The 20355-nt window shown below is 42.4% G+C and overlaps 1 protein-coding gene across 2 annotated transcripts in view; it reads right to left on the bottom strand.

The window, feature by feature from the left end:
- The window catches only part of RAB3IL1 (RAB3A interacting protein like 1), a 48366-nt gene that overhangs the window by 25619 nt on the left and 2392 nt on the right, over positions 1–20355 (bottom strand). Inside the window, exon 2 of one of the 2 annotated variants that reach the window (XM_025286513.3) lies at positions 4145–4234. The exons of the other annotated variant lie outside the window; for it this stretch is intronic. Coding sequence (XP_025142298.1) covers positions 4145–4234 — 90 coding nt within the window. The remainder of the gene's footprint in view (positions 1–4144; positions 4235–20355) is intronic. 2 annotated transcript variants of the gene reach the window in all.

Below are 20355 nucleotides of genomic sequence, written 5' to 3' on the forward strand. Positions count from 1 at the left end.
AAATAACCGACTTGAGCACAGTCCTGTGGGTTCACGAAGAATACACAGACACTGAGCTCCCCACCAGCCGAGAGTGGCACTAACCCATTGTGAACAAGGGGTGGAAGCCTTGAGAGCCAGGGTTCCTGTGCCACCTCCTGCTCTGGGGCTAGAGCTCCCCCCAGGTCGCCCACTGCAGCTGCCCAGGCCTCCCAGAGCCCCTTGAGAAGACACACAAGTTCTAGGCCCAACTGTCTGGAAGATAGTCTGAGCCTCAGTTTACCCACATTAAAATTGGGAGGATTGCCCTTGCTCTGCTTGACCCAGCATCATCCCAGGTGCTGATGGTGAGGGGCAGAGTGCACTGGGGGGGTCTCTTTGGAGACTTAAACATTTCCCAGGGATAAAACCACTGAAATTTACGAGTCCCACCAAAGTGCCTGGAGGCCTGAGCTGGATTACTTATGTGGAACCTGTTTGCCCACTCCATGCTCCAGAGCAGGAAAGCTCAGGCTACCTAATGGAATTAAAACCAGCCAAACCTTGAGGGCTTCCCTGCTGACTCAGCGGTAAAGAATCCACATGCAATCCATGCAGGTGATGCTGGTTTGATCCTTGGGTCGGGAAGATCCTCTGGAGAAGGGAATGACAACCCATTCCGGTATTCTTGCCTGGGAAATCCCTTGGACAGAGGAGCCTGGTGGGCTACAGTCCAGGGTGTTGCAAGGGTCAGACACGACTTAGTGACTAAATCACCACCACTACCACCAAACTTGATGGACAAGTATGACTGGGAGAGAGTATGACCCCAGGGCAGCTGGTGACTCCCTTCTGAAATGGCTGCAAATAAGATGGGGACTATGCTCGGATCTTTGACTTCATGATATCAGACTTAGCTCATCCTGGCAGCCACCCATGCGGTCCTTTCATTGCATTCTCTCTGCATTTTAAAGAGCACTCCCTGGTGGCTCAGACAGTAAAGAATCTTCCTGCAATGCAGGAGAGCCAGGTTTGATCCCTGGGTGGGGAAGAAGATGATCCTAGAGAAAGAAATGGCAACCCACTCCAGTATTCTTGCCTGGAGATCCCATGGACAGAGGAGCCTGGTGGGCTACAGTCTATGGGGTTGCAAAGAGTTGCATGTGACTGAGCAACTTTCACATTTTAAAGATGGGGAACCGAGATCTAGAAAGGTTAAAGGGTTTGGCCATAAGTGAACAAGGGAAGGAGCTAGGGTTTTCATCCAAATTTGATTCCAAAAGCTCATGATCTGAGACTTCCCTGGTGGTCCAATGGTTAAGACTCTGAGCTCCCCACGTATTAGGCACAGGCTCGATTGTCGGGGATCTAAGATCCCATACGCCTTGCAACCAAAAAACCAAACCAAAACAAAACATAAAACAGAAGCAACATTGTAGCAAATTCCATAAAGACTTTAAAAACTGTCCACACTGTACAGCAACTAAGCCCATGTGTCACAACTGCTGAGTCTGACACAACTCCTGAAACCCACGCACTCTAGAGGCTGTGCTCTGTAACAAGAGAAGCCACCGCAACGAGAAGCCCCAGCATGGCAGCCAAGAGTAGCCCCCACTTGCTTCAGCTGAGAAAGCTCGCACAAAGCAACGAAGACCCAGTGCAGCCAAAAATAAATAAATAAATAATTTTTTAAAAGTTTAAAAACTGTCTACATCAAAAAAAAAAAAAGTAAAGAAAAACACTGGGAACCCAGTAAATGTGTTCATTCACTTCAACAAATATTTAATAAGCACTTGTGCTGGATACTGGGGAGATATTAGTGGATGTATAAAGTTTCTCACTCATGCAGAGTATACAGTTTGGGGATGGTGTGTAGACTGATCCACATATCTAAGTTTTTTAGACACTATGTGACAGGTACAAGGACGGGAAGTACATTGGAGAAGTCCTAGACTTGGGGCTTGGGAAAGAGTTTGCAAATGGGAGTGAGGGCTATTAAAAGAGATGAATCTGGTGAGGGAATCAGAGGCCAGATCACATAGGGCCTTGTAAGCTGGGCAAGGAGTTCAACTTTGTGTTGTTGTTTTTTTTTAATTGACCTCACCAAGGAGCTTGTGGGATTTTAATTCCCTGACCAAGGGTTGAACCCAGGCCCTGGCAGTGAAAGCACCAAGTCCTAATCACTAGACCAGCAAGGAATTCCTAAGGAGTTCAAGCTTTATACTTCAGGAAAAAAGGGAGTCATCGAAGGGTTTAAGCAAGAGTGTGATGTGATCAGATCTACAAGTCCAAAAGATGGCTCCTATGGATGTGTGTGGAATGGATTGGAGGATTTCTGCTTCTTTTCATATGGTGGACTTAGAGCAGTGAGAAACTTTCTTGCTACAGAAGAAGAATATTCCGCAAAGAGAGGCCATCATTCCTTGAGGCCCTGTTGTCTTTCAAGATCTCCAAAATCCATTCCCTGGGATTGGGGGCAGGAGGAAAAGGGGATGACAGAGAATGAGATGGCTGGATGGCATCACTGACTCGATGGACGTGAGTTTGAGTGAACTCTGGGAGTTGGTGATTGACAGGGAGGCCTGGCGTGCTGCAATTCATGGGGTCGCAAAGAGTCGGACACAACTGACCGACTGAACTGAACTGAACTGACCCCAAAAGAAAATTAAAGTAAGGAGGCTAGGGAGAGGCAGGGGAGCTGGATCTCAGACAAAGAGGACTGAAGTTGGTGGCACCCTCTGGCTCCTGGCAGAAGCAGACGCAAATCCCCTTTGGAGTAAAGTGTCCAGTTTTAAGTGTGAAGGATCCACTGGTTAATATCAAGCAATGAGCTCAGGATCAGCGATCACCAGCACAGAAGGAGGCTAGTGCTAAGAGTGAGAATCAGAAGAAACAACGTAACAGAGTTAGATACTATGGAACTCCAGATATTCAGGTCTTACATACAGTATAGAAAGGTTGTGTATGAACCTCAGATAAACAAGAGATCAAAGAGAACTAAACAGATTTTTGAATGACGAGAGGAAGTCTAGATATAGATATATATGCATGCGTGCATACTAAGTTGCTTCAGTCATGTCCGACTGTTTGCAACCCTATGAACTATAGCCCACCAGGCTCCTCTGTCCATGGGATTCTCCAGGCAAGAATACTGGAGTGGGCTGCCATGCCCTTCTCCAGGGGATCTTCCCCACGCAGGAATCAAACCCACTTCTCCTAGCCTCCTGCATTGGCAGGCGGGCTTCTTCACCACTAGCACCACCTGGGAAGGCCCCAGCACTGCTGCTGCTGCTGCTGCTAAGTCGCTTCAGTTGTGTCCAACTCTGTGCGACCCCATAGACGGCAGCCCACCAGGCTCCCCCGTCCCTGGGATTCTCCAGGCAAGAACACAGGAGTGGGTTGCCATTTCCTTCTCCAATGCATGAAAGCGAAAAGTGAAAGTGAAGTCTCTTGGTCGTGTCCGACTCTGTGCGACCCCATGGACTGCGGCCCACCAGGCTCCTCTGTCCATGGGATTTTCCAGGCAGGAGTGCTGGAGTGGGCTGCCATCACCTTCTCCCCTACCACTGGTAGTAAAGGCTAAAACATGAAGCTCTACAACAAAGCTGATTGAGAAGCAATTAAGTGGCTCTATCTGTGGTGTTGGAGAAGACTCTTGAGAGTCCCTTGGACTGCAAGGAGATCCAACCAGTCCATTCTGAAGGAGATCAGCCCTGGGATTTCTTCGGAAGGAATGATGCTAAAGCTGAAACTTCAGTACTTTGGCCACCTCATGCAAAGAGTTGACTCATTGGAAAAGACTCTGATGCTGAGAGGGATTGGGGGCAGGAGGAGAAGGGGACGACAGAGGATGAGATGGCTGGATGGCATCACTGACTGGATGCACGTGAGTCTGAGTGAACTCCAGGAGTTGGTGATGGACAGGGAGGCCTGGCATGCTGCGATTCATGGGGTCACAAAGAGTCGGACACGACTGAGCGACTGATCTGATCTGATCTGATCCCCTCCCTTACTTCATGCCACTGAGCAAATTCTCCTTTCTAACTCTAGCTAAGACTGGAAATTTGTTTTCTAGAGATGATAAAACAGAGACACTGCATGAGTAACTGACTAACAGGATTAAGTGACTGCGTAGAAGTTGAAAACTGACACCCCACCCCCTACCTCCCCAATCCTCTTCCCTTACCTGGCAGTCAGAGCCGTGGCAGTCAGATTTTTACCCTCCAGGCAGCAGGTTGGAGCCTTCCCTGGGAACTCAGGCCAACCTGAAAGAAGACTAAAGACCCTAAGATTAGTGTTATCCATGAACTGCCCCATCAGAACACCACACTGGGAAGGTCAAAGTCAATATGCTTAGAGCTTCCCATCAATTTTTAAGCTCTCATTCTTAATAATGAGCAGATAGTCAAGAACTCTTAGACAATAAAGGAGAACCTCCAACATGAAGGAAATAAAACCTAGTAAGCAAAAAGAAAGCACTTGCAAGAAACAGAGACTCTGAGAAGGAAAACAAAACAAACAAAAACACAAAAAGCAAAGCCCTTCATTAATATCCCTCAGAGAAAGAAAAAGGTATTGCATTCATGAGACAAGAATGCAAATTCATATAAATGAACATTGAGAGAACAAAAAGAAATCTTGGAAATTAATAGTGTTTTAAAAATATGATGGCAGAAATTAAAAATTCTGAAGAAGGGTTGAGGGAATACCCCCTCCCCCAAAATAAAGAAGTTAAAAATATAAGAATATTCAGGGAGAAATTTAGGAAGCTCAACATCTGCATTTTGAGGATTCCAAAAAGAGATAATAGTAAGAAAATGCAGATAAAGAATGAAATAAATAGTTTAAAATCATTTCCCAAACTGAAATATGTGATTTTTCAAAACGGCCCACATTGTGCCTAGTAGAGTCAATGAAAATACTATGATACATCAGTGTACATTTTCAGGAAACTGAGGACAAAAAGAAAATCTTACAAATTTCCAGAAACATAATCACAACAAAGAACCTAGACTCAGAATGGATTTTGACTTCTCAGTAGCAATACCAGAAGCAAGGAAACAAGGGAGAAAAACGCCTTCAAAACTCTACGTGTGCTTAGTCGCTCAGTCGTGTCTGACTCTTTGAGACCCTGTGGACTGTAGCCTGCCAGGTTCCTCTGTCCAGGAGGACTCTCCAGGCACGAATATTGGAATGGTTGCCATTCCCTCCTCCAGGGGATCTTCCCAACCCAGGAATCGAACCCAGGTCTCCCACATTGCAGGCCGATTCTTTATCATCTGAGCCACCAGGGAAGCCCTCAAAAGTCTGAAGGAATATTACTTCCAACTTAGAATTCTATGCCAACTAAATTATCATTCCACATATACAAGATCTCAAAAAATTTAACTTTCACATACTCTTTCTCAAGAACCACTGAAGGGGACTTCCCTAGTGGTCCAGTGGCTAACACTCCACACTCCCAATGCAGGGGGCCCAGGTTCAATCCCTGATCAGGGAACTGAGCCCACATACTGCAACAAAGGTTGAACATCTTGTGTGCTGAAGACCCGACACAGCCAAGCAAATATTAAAAAAAAAGAAAAGAACCACTGAATGATGTACTCCAATAAAATGAGGGGGAAACCAAGAAAAAAATCCTATAGTTCAGGAGACTGGAAAGCCAACACAAGGCTGAAGGGAAGAGAATCTTCAGGTGATCTTGAGGACAGATGCTGGGATCTCGTGAAACCAAAGATGACAATCAGACCAAACTGGAAGAAAGAAGATCCCAAACTGGTATGTTAAAAGTAGTCCTTACCATGCCTTCTGCCACTGTCCCACCACTTTGAACTCAAGAACTATTACGGGGTATGTACCATTAAAACAGAAGAGTAAAACCATAAGAAAGAAATACAGAGGACACAGGAAAACAAGGACTCCAACCAGGAGAATGCGTAAGATTATTCCAAGGACAACAGCAAAGTTCCAGGACAACGGCTATGCGGCAACATGGAGAGTAACCAGCCTAGGAAGAGGTGAAAAACGATCACTAGGAATGATGTCTCCAGGGAAAAATCATTGGAATGGGTAGATTAACTGATGTGATTGAAAATACTGAAAGGTGTAGGAAGAATTAGCAAGAGCTACAAAGAAATCTGAAAAAAATTTTAATGACAATTACTAACTTTAGGGAAAACTGCTGCTGCTAAGTCACTACAGTTATGTCCGACTCTGTGAGACCCCATAGACGGCAGCCCACCAGGCTCCCCCGTCCCTGGGATTCTCCAGGCAAGAACACTGGAGTGGGTTGCCATTTCCTTCTCCAATGCATGAAAGTGAAAAGTGAAAGTGAAGTCACTCAGTCATGTCCGACTCTTCGCGACCCCATGGACTGCAGCCGACCAGGCTCCTCCATCCATGAGATTTTCCAGGCAAGAGTACTGGAGTGGGGTGCCAAACTAACAGCACTAAATATAATTGTTTTAGTGCTCAGCTGTGAATAATATTTGAGTAGGAATAAAAATATTAATGCCAAATCTTCATCTAAATACTATTTTTTTTAACCCATGGTGATATCAAAGAATTAAATTCTTCTCTATTAAATAAGGGGGCTTCCCAGGTAGCTTAGTGGTAAAGAATCCGCCTGCCAATATAGGAGATGCAGGAGACATGATTTCCATCCTGGGTCGGGAAGATCCCCTGGAAGAGGAAATGTCAAACTACTTCAGTGTTCTTTCCTGGAGAATCCCACAGACAGAGCAGCCTGGCGGTCTACAGTCCGTGGGGCTGCAAAGAGTCAAGACACGACTGGGCAGGCACACACTAAGCACTATTAAATGAGAAGTCAAAAGATTAAACAATTAATAAAAAGCTGCCAGGATACACATGTTATTTAGCAATATGAAAATATGTACATTCTAGAAGTAACAGCTAGTAAAAAGACAAGCCATAAAATCATTTATTAGAAAAATAGGAAAGACATGAACGTGCATTTCAAGGAAGAATTACAAATGGCCAATAAGACTTTGAAAAGATACTCAAGCCAAATCATCAGTAATCAGGGAAATTCAAATAAAATCACAATGAAGCACTACCTTATACTCAATAGGATTGGTAACAATGAAGAAATCTAATTATACCAAATGATAAACAAAATGTGAATCCACAGAAACTATAGTGTTTATAGGAGTGTAAACTGGTACAACTCAAACACATTTGCACCAGGAAACATGTATCAATACAAAATTGTTCATAATAGCAATCCAAATGCCCAATGAACAGAGACTGGATAAACGCATTGTGTTATCATATTAGCGTCCTCTAACAACTATAACAAGCTCCAGAGGCTTAAAATAACAGAAATTTGTTCTTCCACCATTCTGGATGCAGGAAGCCCCAAATTAGTATCTCTGGACCAAAATCAAGGTGTCAGTAGGTCTATGCTTCCTCTGGAGGTTGTAGGGGAGAACTTTTTCCTTGCTTCTTCTGGCTTATGGCTGTTGTTGTTGTTTAGTCGCTCAGTCATGTCCAACTCTTTGCAACCCCATGGACTGCAGCACACCAGGCTCCTCTGTCCTTCACTGTCTCCTGGAGTTTGCTCAGACTCATGCCCATTGAGTCGGTGATGCCATGCCATCTCATCCTCTGTTGCCCTCTTCTCCTCCTGCCCTCCATCTTTCCCAGCATCAGGGTCTTTTCCAACGAGTCTGCTCTTTGCATCAGGTGGCCAAAGTATTGGAGTTTCAGTCCTTCCAATAAATATTCGGTGTTGATTTCCTTTAGGATTGGCTGGTTTGATCTCCTTGCTGTCCAAGGGACTCACAAGCGTTTTTCTCCAGCTCCACAATCTGAAAGTTTATGTGCGCGGCTGGCATTTCTTCCCCTGTGACCTCACCATTTCTTTACCATCTTCTCATTGCCTTCTCTTGTCTGTGTCAAGTCTCCTTCTTCCTCCCGCTTATGACATACATGATTGCATTTAGAGCTCACCTTGATAACCCAAGATAATCTTCACCTCTCAAGATCCTTACCTGAATCACATTTGTAAAGACCCATTATATGTTACTCCACATAATGTAACACTAATAGGTTTCAGGAATTAGAATCTTTGGGGAAAGGGAGGCATTTATGACCCTTGCAGAATCTGCCCTCTGGCCCCAAAAGATTCTTGTTTTACACAAGCAAAATACATTTACCCCATCTCAGCATCTTCAAAAGTTTTAACCCATCAAAATATCAACTCAAGTCCAAATTCTAGATAAATAATCAGTTCAAAATCCCTAATCTCATCATCTAAACCAGGCATAGGTGAGTCTCTGGGTATGATCTAATGGGGGAGAAAATTCCTCTCCGTCTCTGAAAATATGAAACTAGAAATAAGTTGTCTGTTCCCAAAGTACAGTTGTGGGACAGGCACAGTATAACAGCTATGCTACTGCTGCTGCTGCTAAGTCGCTTCAGTCGTGTCCGACTCTGTGTGACCCCATAGACGGCAGCCCACCAGGCTCCCCCGTCCCTGGGATTCTCCAGGCAAGAACACTGGAGTGGGTTGCCATTTCCTTCTCCAATGCAGGAAAGTGAAAAGTGAAAGTGAAATCACTCAGTCGTGTCCAACTCTTTGAGACCCTATGGACTGCAGCCCACCAGGCTCCCCCATCCATGGGATTCTCCAGGCAAGAGTACTGGGGTGGGGTGCCAGTGCCTTCTCCGATAACAGCTATAGGCATTCGTATTCCAAAAGAGAGGAAATGGAAGAGACAAAAGGCAAATTTCATTCGTTTTTCCCAAGGCCTAGGACATCCTTGGCTCAGATTTCTCAGCCTGAGGCTCTTCTTTTTGAGTCATTCTTCCTTTTTCTTAATGGTAAGTGCATGCCTGAAGCTAGGTAGTCTTATAAACCTATTTCCTGCCAGTAGAATCTGGGGAGTACAACAGCCTTCCTTTATTTCATTGTTCCTTCCAGTTCAAGCTGGCAGCATTTCTGCTGGTATAACATTCTTCAAGGACTTGTGTGTCTCCTCTGTATGTCACAGAGACTCACATCATTAAAAAAGAGTCCCCCACAGATCGTTCCTGGAAAATATCATCTCTTATTTCTGACTTCTGCTGAGATAATTGAGAGGATCCATGGGTCATAAACCTAATATTCTCAACACTAGCAGAAGGCTGTCCAACCATATCCATGGCCTGCTCTCTGGAGCAGTTTTCTAACAGTAAATCACCTAATTTTAGCATTTTTTGTAATCTGGATAGGCTCCAAGTTTCCAAAAATCATGATGTACTGGTTTCTTTTTGCATAACAGTTCTCTTCTCAATATCTTTTTCTTATCATATTTTACTATAACCAGCAAAAAGAAACCAGGCCACATCTTTAAAGTTTTGCTTCAAGATGGCCTCAGCTAAAATTCAAGTTCATCACTTAAAGTGCTGCTTTCCACCACCGTAAGACACAATTCATCTAGACTTTTGCTACTGTATAGCAGAGATCACCTCTCCTTCAGCTGCCAGTTATATTTCCCTCATTTTGTAAAGAATTCACCTGCCAATTCAGGAGACATAAGAGACACGGGTTCAATCCCTGGGTTGGGAAGATCCCCTGGAGGAGAGCATGGCAACCCACTCCAGTATTCTTGCCTGGAGAATCACCATGGACAGAGGAGCCTGGTGGGCTGCAGTCCTTGGGGTGGCAAAGAGTTGGACGTGAGTGAAGTGACTTAGCATGCACTGGCAGAGCCTCAAGCATTCATCTTTCTACCAACAGTATGTTCAAGGCAATCTAGGCTTTTTTCTATCATGTTTCTCAAAATTCTCCCAGTATCTACCCATTATCCAATTCCAAGGCCATCTCCACATGTTTAGGTGTCTGTTACAGCAGCACCCCACTCTCAGTTCCATAAATCTGTATTAGTTTCTATGGTAACTGTAACAAATTACCACAAACTAGGTGGCTTTAAGCAACAGAAATTTATTTTTCACCATTTTGGAGGCCAAAATTCCAAAATTAGCATGAGTGGGCCAAAATCAAAATGTTGCTAGGTCTGTGTTTCTCTGGAGGGTCTAGAGGAGAATCTGTTCCTTACTTCTTCCAACTTCTGGAAGTGGCTGCAGGCACCTGTTGGCTTCACTCCAATTTCTGCCTCCGTTATCACATTGCCTTTTCCTCTTCTGCACAAGTCAAATTCCCCCTTGCTGCTAAGTCACTTCAGTCATGTCCGACTCTGTGCGACCCCATAGACGGGAGCCCACTAGGCTCTTCTGTCCCTGGGATTCTCCAGGCAAGAATACTGGAGTGGGTTGCCATTTCCTTCTCCAATGCATGAAAGTGAAAAATGAAAATAAAGTCACTCAGTCGTGCCCGACTCTTAGCGACCCCATGGACTGCAGCCCACCAGGCTCCTCTGTCCATGGGATTTTCCAGGCAAGAGTACTGGAGTGGGGTGCCATTGCCTTCTCCAAAATTCCCCCTTACTTCCTTTTTATTTATTTTTTTGTCTGGGTCGGGTCTTAGTTGCATCATATGAGGTTTATTTAGTTGCCCCAAGGCAGATGGGATCTTAGACTCCCGACCAGGAATCAAACCCACATCCCCTGCATTGCAAGGTCGATTCTTAACCACTGGACCACCAGGGAAGTCCCTCTTCCTGCCTTTTAGAAGGACACATGTGATTGCATTTAAGGCCCACTCTGATAATCCTGATAACCTCCACATACCAAAATCCTTACCTTAATCATATCTGCAAAGACCCTATTTCCCTATAAGATAACATTTACACGTTTCTGGGATTAGGACTCAATATCTCTAGAGGGATATTTTTCATCCTATCAGAGTTATATTCTTATGATGGAATATTATACAGCAGTAAAAAGGAATGGATATTTATGTGACTCTCATTTGTCTACCTTCTAGAATGTAAACTCCTTAAGGCCAAAGTCTTGTTTTATTCATTGCTATATACTCAGTCTCTGTGGAGTGACCACCAGGTAAATGGTATCCAATAAATATTTGCTAAATGAACCATTAAAATGGATAATTATGAAGAATATGCAGGTTGTATAATATTAAGTGAAAAATGCAAAGTTTATATATGAAAAAATCATTTTTATGTTAAAAAATTCTGTGTTTAAAAAAATAAAAATCTGAGGATGCCAGTGAAAATGGAGTAGGGAACTCCAAGAGTCCATTCCTTCACAAAAACAGCTAATATACTGGCAAAACTGTCAGAATCAGTTTTATCTGAACTCTGGAAACAACCTGTTTGGAGTTTATCATAATAGGGGTTAATTGAGCTTCTGGGATGTGTAGATTTTATCTTGCATTGAACTGAGATTTTCATCCATTTTTTTCCTTCAAATATTCTTTTCCCCAACTTCTCTTCTACCTCTCCTTCCAGGATTTCCATTAAGTATATGTTAGTATTCTTGGTGATGTTTCACAGATTAGGCTCTATTCATGGTAAAAGGCCCAAACCAGAAAGAGAATCCTTAAAGCAGCAAGAGAAAAGTGACCAATCACATGCAAGGGAATCTCAATAAAACTCATAGTTGATTTTTCATCAGGAACCTTGGAGGTCAGAAGGTAGTGGGATAAGTTTTGAAAGGAGGGGTTAAAAGGTCAATGAGGAATTCTGTATCTTGTGAAACTATCCTTCAGGAATTAAGAACACATTCCCAGGACTTCCCTAGTGGTTCAATGGTTAAGAATCCACCTATCAGTGCAAAGGACATGAGTTTGATCCTTACTCCGGGAAGATCACAAATACCTCGGGGCAACTAAGCCTGTGTGCCGTAACTCCCGAGTCCGTGCTCCACAGCTACTAAAGCCTGTGCACCCTGGCCTGTGTTCTACAAGAGAAGCCACCGAAATGAGAAGCCCGTGCGTGGCAAAGAAGAGTAGCCCTGTTCAGCACAACTAGAGAAAGCCCACATGGCTTTCTGGTGGTCCAGGGGATAGGACTTTGTGCTTTCACTACTGAGGGTCCACGTTCAATCCCTGGTCAGGGAACTGAAATCCCACAAGCTGTGTGGTATGGCCAAATAAATAAATAAATAAAATAAAAACACATATAATCTAACAATATGCTGTCTATAAGACTTTTTCTTTAGCTCAATCAACTCAAGTAGGTTGAAAGTGAAAGGAAGGAAAATATATTCCAGAGACTAACAACAACAAAAAAAGAGATGAAGTGACTGTAACTAATAGAAAAAATAGACTTTAAGGCCAAAATTATTATGAGGGACATTACATACAGAAAGAAGGCTCAATCCACCACAAAAATATAATAATTAAAAACATATATTCATTTAACTTCAGAGCCCCAAAATATCTGAGGCAAAACTTGACAGAATTAAAGGGAGAAATAGTTCGACAATAATAAAGACTTGAGTATTTCACTTTCAATAATGGGTAGAACTACAGTTGATCCATAAACAATATGGGTTTGTAGTGCATGGGTCCACTACGTGTGAACTTTTTTTTTATAAATGCATACTATGGTGCTCGCTTCGGCAGCACATATACTATAAATGCATACTATGGTACTACACAACATGTGTTGGTTTTATCTGTGGATACAATTGTTGTCGTTCAATTGGAAGTCACGTCCAGCTCCTTGCAACCCCATGGACTGCAGCACACCAGGCTTCCCTATCCTCCACTATCTTCCAGAGTTTGCTAAAACTCATGTCCATGGAGTCATTGATGCCATCCAACCATTTCATCTTCTGTCGATACCTTCTCCTCCTGCCTTCAATCTTTCCCAACACAGGGGCTTTTCTAATGAGTCTGCTCTCAGCATCAGGTGGCCAAATATTGGAGTTTCAGCTTCAGTATCAGTCCTTCCAATGAATATTCAGGGTTGATCTCCTTGCAGTCCCAGGGACTCTCAAGAGTCTTCTCCAGCACCACAGTTCGAAAGCCTCAGTTCTCAAAACCAGCGCTCACCTTCTTCATGGTCCAACTCTTACACCTGTACATGACTACTGGCAAAACAATAGCTTTGTCTATACAGACCTTTGTTGGCAAAGTGATGTTTCTGCTTTTACAGAGGCCCAACTATAAGTTTATACACAGATTTTCAACTGCATGGAGAATTGGTGTCCCAATCCTTACATTGTCCCAGGGTCAACTGTACTATACCAAAGATAAACAAGAAAATAGAAGATTTGGACAATGCTACGAACCAAATAGACCTAATTCTACCCCAAGACAGCAGAATACACATTCTTTTCAAGTGTACAAGAAACATTCCCTTAAAGAGACCATATTTATAAAACAAAACAAGTCTCAGTAAATTTAAAAATACTGAACTCATATGAAGTATTTTCTCTGACCAGAATGAAATTAATAAGAAGGAAAACTGAAAAATTTGCGGAATATATGTGGAAATTATTGTTAATAAACAATATCTTTTGCAACCCTGGCAGTCCAGCGGTTAAGACTTCACACTTTCACTGCAGGGGGTATGGGTTCAATCCCTGATCAAAGGTCTCATGTGCTGCACAGCACAGAAAAAACCAAAAACACAAAACAAACTAAAAAAACTTTTCTTAAATGCCCAATGGATAAAAATGAAATCACAAGGGAAATTATATGGGATAAATGAAAACTCAGCATACCAAAACCTACAAGAACTGCAGTAAAAGCAGTTCTCAGAGGAAAAGTTATAGCTGTAAATAAATATCTATATTAAAAAGACAAAGATTTCAGATCAATGATCTGAACTTCCAACATTTTTTTTATGAGCACAGGGAAAATTTACTGAATCATGTAACTGAGTGTCTGGCAACAGAACTTGCTTCAGACGTGGAAGATTCAGGGGCTAAGTGCTGTCTTTAAGATCTAGTGTCTTTCTTGTCCGTATCCTGGCTTGACTATATTCTCAGATTGGTGCTCCTTCTTGGCAGCAAGATGGCTATGGAGTCTCCAACCTCATACCTCTTACTCAAGTCCAGCCTTAAATTTCCATGTTAAGGAACTAGAAAGGGAAGAACAAAACACCACCAAAGTGAGCAAAAGGAAAGTGAAAGTCGCTCAGTCGTGTCCAACTCTTTGGGACCCCTATATACTGAATTCTCTAGGCTGGAATACTGGAGTGGATAGCCTTTTCCTTCTCCAGGGGATCGTCCCAATCCCGGAATCGAACCCAGGTCTCCTGCAGTGCAGGCGGATTCTTTCCCAGCTGAGTCACGAGGGAAGCCCAAGAATACTGGAGTGGGTAGCCTATCCCTTCTCCAGCAGATCTTCCTGACCCAGGAATTGAATTGGGGTGTCCTGCATTGCAGGCGGATTCTTTACCAGCTGAACTACCAGGGAAGAAAATAATAAAGATTAGAGTGGAAATAAAGGAAATACAGAATAGAAAAGCAGCAGAGCGAACCAGTGAAAACAGAAGCACTTCTTTGAAAAGAGCAACAAAATTGATGAAACTTTTGTTAGAGCAAAGGAAAAAAACTCAAATTACTAAGATCAGGAATAAACAGAGGTACATTACTATCACCCTTATGGATATAAAAAGGATTATAACAGAATACTATGAATAATTGTTTATCAACAAATCAGATTACTTAGATGAAAAGGACAAATTCCTAGATACAAACAAACTACTAATACTGACTCAAGAAGAAATAAAAAATTGGAATAAGCCTATAACAAGAGATTAAATCAGGAACCAAAAAAAGAAAGTCCAATAAAGAAAAGGATAGGACCAGACTCCTTTATTGGTGAATTCTCTCAAACATTTAAAAAAGAATTAATACCAATCCTTCTCAAACTCTTCCAAAATAATAAAGGAGTGTGTTTCCTAGTTTATGCCAGTATTACTTTGATACTAAAGCCAAAAACCTCATAAGGAAAGAAATTTATAAGCCAATATCCCTTATGAATATAGATTTAAAACTACTCAACAAAACACTAGAAAAAAATTTTCCCTCTTTTTTTTTAATTAAACAAAAGATTCCTTAAATTCTAAAGTGTGTTACAATTTTCAAAACTTTCACATTAATGGTTTCTTATAATTCCACAGTACCTCCTTTTTTCCCCTAGCCCTGCTGCTGCTGCTGCTGTGAAGTCGCTTCAGTCGTGTCCGACTCTGTGCGACCCCATAGACAGCAGCCCACCAATCTCCTCCATCCATGGGATTTTCCAGGCAACAGTACTGGAGTGGGGTGCCATTGTCTTCTCCGTTCCCCTAGCCCTATATTGCCCCGAATAGCCAACTGATACTTATCCCAGGAAAACAAGTGTGTTTCAACATATGAAAATTAATCAATGTAATATACCATATGAATAAGATGAAGAAATTAATTACTTCGGCTGTGTCAGACCTTACTTGTGGTACAGGGGATCTTTCTTTTTCTTATTTTTTTAAATCATATTTTTCTTTTTTGAAAAAATTTTACTTCTTTTTGGTTGCACTGCATCTTCATTGCTGTATGCAGGCTCTTTCATTTGCAGTGCCTGGGCTTCTCTCTAGTTGTGCAGGAGTTCCATAGTGCCTGGGCTCGGTAGTTGCAGCACTGGGCCACCAGGGAAGTCCTTTGAATTAATTTTTGGCCGAACCACGAGGCATGCGGGCTGTGGGATTGCAGCTTTTTTCCCCAGCCAGGGGTTGAACCCTCTCCCTCTGCAGTGGATGCACGAAGTCTTAACTACTGGACTGCCAGGAAAGTCCCTAAGGGTAAGTTCTTATAATCTTGGATTTAGCAATGGTTTCTTAGACACGACACCAAACACACAAGCAATAAAAGAAAAAATAGGTAAACTAGACTTCCCCAGGTCAGTAGGTGCCCAATATGTTACTGGAGATCAGTGGAGGAACAACTCCAAAAAGACTGAAGAGACGGAGCCAAAGCAAAAGCAACACCCAGCTGTGGATGTGACTGGTGATGGAAGCAAAGTCCCATGCTGTAAAGAGCAATATTGCATACGAACCTGGAATGTTAGGTCCATGAATCAGGGCAAATTGGAAGTGGCCAAACAGGAGATGGCAAGAATGAACATCGACATTTTAGGAATCAGTGAACTAAAATGGACCAGAATGGGTGAATTTAACTCAGATGACCATTATATCTACTACTGTGGGCAAGAATCCCTTAGAGGAAATGGAGTAGACATCATAGTCAACAAAAGAGCCCAAAGTGCAGTACTTGGATGCAATCTCAAAAACAATAGAATGATCTCTGTTCATTTCCGAGGTAAACCATTCAATATCACAGTAATCCAAGTCTATGCTCCAACCAGTAATGCTGAAGAAGCTGAAGTTGAATGATTCTATGAAGACTTACAAGACCTTCTAGAACTAAAACCCAAAAAATATGTCCTTTTCATTATAGGGGACTGGAATGCAAAAGTAGGAAGTCAAGAAATAACCTGGAGTAACAGGCAAATTTGGCCTTGGAGTACAGAATGAAGCAGGGCAATGTCTAACAGAGTTCTGCAAAGAGAATGCACTGGTCATAGCAAACACCCTCTTCCAACAACACAAGAGAAGACTCCACACATGGACATCATGAGATGGTCAATACTGAAATCAGATTGATTATATTCTTTGCAGCCAAAGATGGAGAAGTTCTATACAGTCAGCAAAAACAAGACCAGGGGCTGACTGTGGCTCAGATCATGAATTCCTTATTGCCAAATTCAGACTTAAATTGAAGAAAGTAGGGAAAACCACTAGACCACTCAGGTATGACCTAAATCAAATCCCTTATGATTATACAGTGGAAGTGAGAAATAGATTTAAGGGACTAGATCTGATAGACAGAGTGCTTGATGAACTACGGATGGGGGTTCTTGACATTTGCAGGAGACAGGGATCAAGACCATCCCTAAGAAAAAGAAATGCAAAAACACAAAATGGCTGTCTGGGGAGGCCTTACAAATAGCTGTGAAAAGAAGAGAAGTGAAAGGCAAAGGACAAAAGGAAAGATATACCCATCTGAATGCAGAGTTCCAAAGAATAGCAAGGAGAGATAAGAAAGCCTTCCTCAGTGAGCAATGCAAAGAAATAGAGGAAAACAACAGAATGGGAAAGACCAGAAATCTCTTCAAGAAAATTAGAGATACCAAGAGAACACTTCATGCAAAGATGGGCTCAATAAAGGACATAAATAATATAGACCTAAGAGAAGCAGAAGATATTAAGAAGAGGTGGCAAGAATACACAGAAGAACTGTACAAAAAATATCATCATAACCCAGATAATCAGGATGGTATGATCACTCACCTAGAGCCAGACATCCTGGAATGTGAAGTCAAGTGGGCCTTAGAAAGCATCACTACGAACAAAGCTAGTAGAGGTGATGGAATTCCAGTTGAGCTATTTCAAATCCTAAAAGATGACATTGTGAAAGACTGCTGCACTCAACATGCCAGGAAATTTGGAAAACACAGCAGTGGCCACAGGACTGGAAAAGGTCAGTTTTCATTCCAACCTCAAAGAAAGGCAATGCCAAAGAATGCTCAAACTACCGCACAATTGCACTCATCTCACACGCTAGCAAAGTAGTGCTCAAAATTCTCCAAGCCAGGCTTCAACAGTATGTGAACCATGAACTTCCAGATGTTCAAGCTGGTTTTAGAAAAAGCAGAGGAACCAGAGATCAAATTGCCAACATCCGATGGATCATCGAAAAGACAAGAGAGTTCCAGAAAAACATCTATTTCTGCTTTATTGACTATGCCAAAGCCTTTGACTGTGTGGATCACAATAAACTGTGGAAAATTCTGAAAGAGATGGGAATACCAGACCACCTGACCTGCCTCTTGAGAAATCTGTATGCAGGTCAGGAAGCAACAGTTAGAACTGGACATGGAACAACAGACTGGTTCCAAATCGGGAAAGGAGTATGTCAAGGCTGTATATTGTCACCCTGCTTATTTAATTTATATGCTGAGTACATCATGAGAAATGCTGGGCTGGATGAAGTACAAGCTGGAATCAAGATTGGCAGGAGAAGTATCAATAAGCTCAGATATGCAGATGACACCACCCTTATGGCAGAAAACGAAGAAGAACTAAAGAGCCTCTTAATGAAAATGAAAGAAGAGAGTAAAAAAGTTGGCTTAAAACTCAACATTCAGAAAACTAGGATCATGGCATCTGGTCCCATCATTTCATGGCAAATAGATGGGGAAACTGTGGAAACAGTGACAGACTTTATTTTGGGGGGCTCCAAAATCACTGAAGATGGTGACTGCAGCCATGAAATGAAAAGATGCTTGCTCCTTGGAAGAAAAGTTACGACCAACCTAGACAGCATATTAAAAACCAGAGGCATTACTTTGCCAACAAAGGTCCGTGTAATCAAAGCTATGTTTTTTTCAGTAGGCATTTATGGATGTGAGAGTTGGACTATAAAGAAAGCTGAGCGCCAAAGAATTGATGCTTCTGAACTGTAGTGTTGGAGGAGACTCTTGAGAGTCCTTTGGACTTCAAGGAGATCCAACCAGTCCATCCTAAAGAAATCAGTCCTGAATATTCATTGGAAGGACTGATGCTGAAGCTGAAACTCCAATACTTTGGCCACCTGATGTGAAGAACTGACTCATTTGAAAAGATCCTGATGCTGGGAAAGATTGAAGGCGGGAGGAGAAGGGGATGACAAAGGATTAGATGGTTGGATGGCATCACCGACTCAATGGACATGAGTTTGAGTAAATGCTGGGAGTTGCTGTTGGACAGGGAGGCCTGGCGTGCTGCAGTCCATGGGGTCGCAAAGAGTCGCACATGACTGAGCAACTGAGCTGAACTGAGACTTCCTCAAAATTTAAAAAATTTTGTGCATCAGAGGACGCTCTCATGAAGGTGAAAAGACAACCAAGAGTGGGAGAATGAGATGTTCAACGTCATTTGTCATTAAAGAAGTGTGAACCAAAACCACAGTAAGGCACCGCTGCATACCCACTAGTATATATACATTTTTTCTAAAGTAGTCAATAGTCCAGTAGTCATGTACAGATGTGAGAGTTGGACCATCAAGAAGGTTGAGCACTGAAGAATTGATACTTTTGAATTCTGGTGCTGGAGAAGACTCTTGAGAGTCCCTTGGACAGCAAGGAGATCAAATCAATCAATCATAAAGGAAATCAACCCTGAATATTCATTGGAAGGACTGATGCTGGATCTGAAGTTTCAATACTTTGGCCACCTGATGTGAAGAGCAAACTCTTTGGAAAAGACTCTGATGCTAGGAAAGATGGAAGGCAAAAGGAGAGTGCGGACAGAGGATGAGATGGTTAGGTAGTATCACCGACTTCTCAACATGAATCTGAGATAGTGAAGGACAGGGGAGTCAGGCATACTGCAGTCCATGGGGTCGCAAAAAATCGGACACAACTTAGGGACTAAACAACAACAACAACAAAAGAAAATAAAGTGTTGGAGTGGATGTGGGGAAGTTAGACTCCTCATGCACTGCTGGTAGGAGTGTAAAATGGTATAGTCACTGTGGAAAACAGCTTGGTAGTTCCTTCAAAAGTTAACCATGGAATTGCCATATGACCCCCCAGTTTCACTCTTGGGTACATAGAAGACGGAAGTTAAAAAAAAAAAAAAGCTTGTATATGACTACACATAATAGATAAAGAAGCAAAACAATTTGAATATCCATCAAGTGATGAATGAGTAAAAAAATTGTGGAACATCCATACAATTAAATATTACTCAACCCAAAAAGGAATGTACTGATCCACGAAACAAAATGGATGAATCTTGAAACATTATGCTAAGTGAAAGAAAAGTGAAAGTGAAAAGTGAAGTCGCTCAGTGGTGTCCGACTCTTTGCAACCCTGTGGACTGTAGCCCACCAGGCTCCTCCAACCATGGGATTCTCCAGGCAAGAGTACTGGAATGGGTTGCCATTTCCTTCTCCAGGGGATCTTCCCAACCCAGGGATTGAACCTGGGTCTCCCTCATTGCAGGCAGACGCTTTACCCCCTGAGCCACCAGGGTAAGTGAAAGAAGCCAAACATAAAAGAACAAGCACCATATGATTCCATTTATATAAAATGTCGAGAATAGGCAAATCCATAGAGATAGAAGGCAGATTAATGGTTGCTAGGGATTGGTTGCTAATGAATGGGAAGTGACTGTGTAATGAGAATAAATTTCCATTAGGGATGGCAGAAATGTTCTGGAATTAGATACTGGTAATGGTTGAATAAACTAAAGGCTGCTGAAAAGACTAGAATGAAATACATCAAAATGATACCTTTGGCGATTTTTGTGTTTTTGCCGCTCTATATTTTCCTATTTACAATAAGCACATAGTACAGTGATAAATCTCCCTTATCTCTCTCGTCATCATCTGAAGCTAGCCTCTCAAACTTTCATGTTCACACAGATCTCCTGTGACCCTGGTAAAATACTGATTCGAATTGAATAGGTCTAGGATGGGGCCTGGGAGTTTGCATTTCTA

This window comes from Bubalus bubalis, chromosome 5, assembly GCF_019923935.1.
Source record: "Bubalus bubalis isolate 160015118507 breed Murrah chromosome 5, NDDB_SH_1, whole genome shotgun sequence".
Classification (NCBI taxonomy): Eukaryota; Metazoa; Chordata; class Mammalia; order Artiodactyla; family Bovidae; genus Bubalus; species Bubalus bubalis.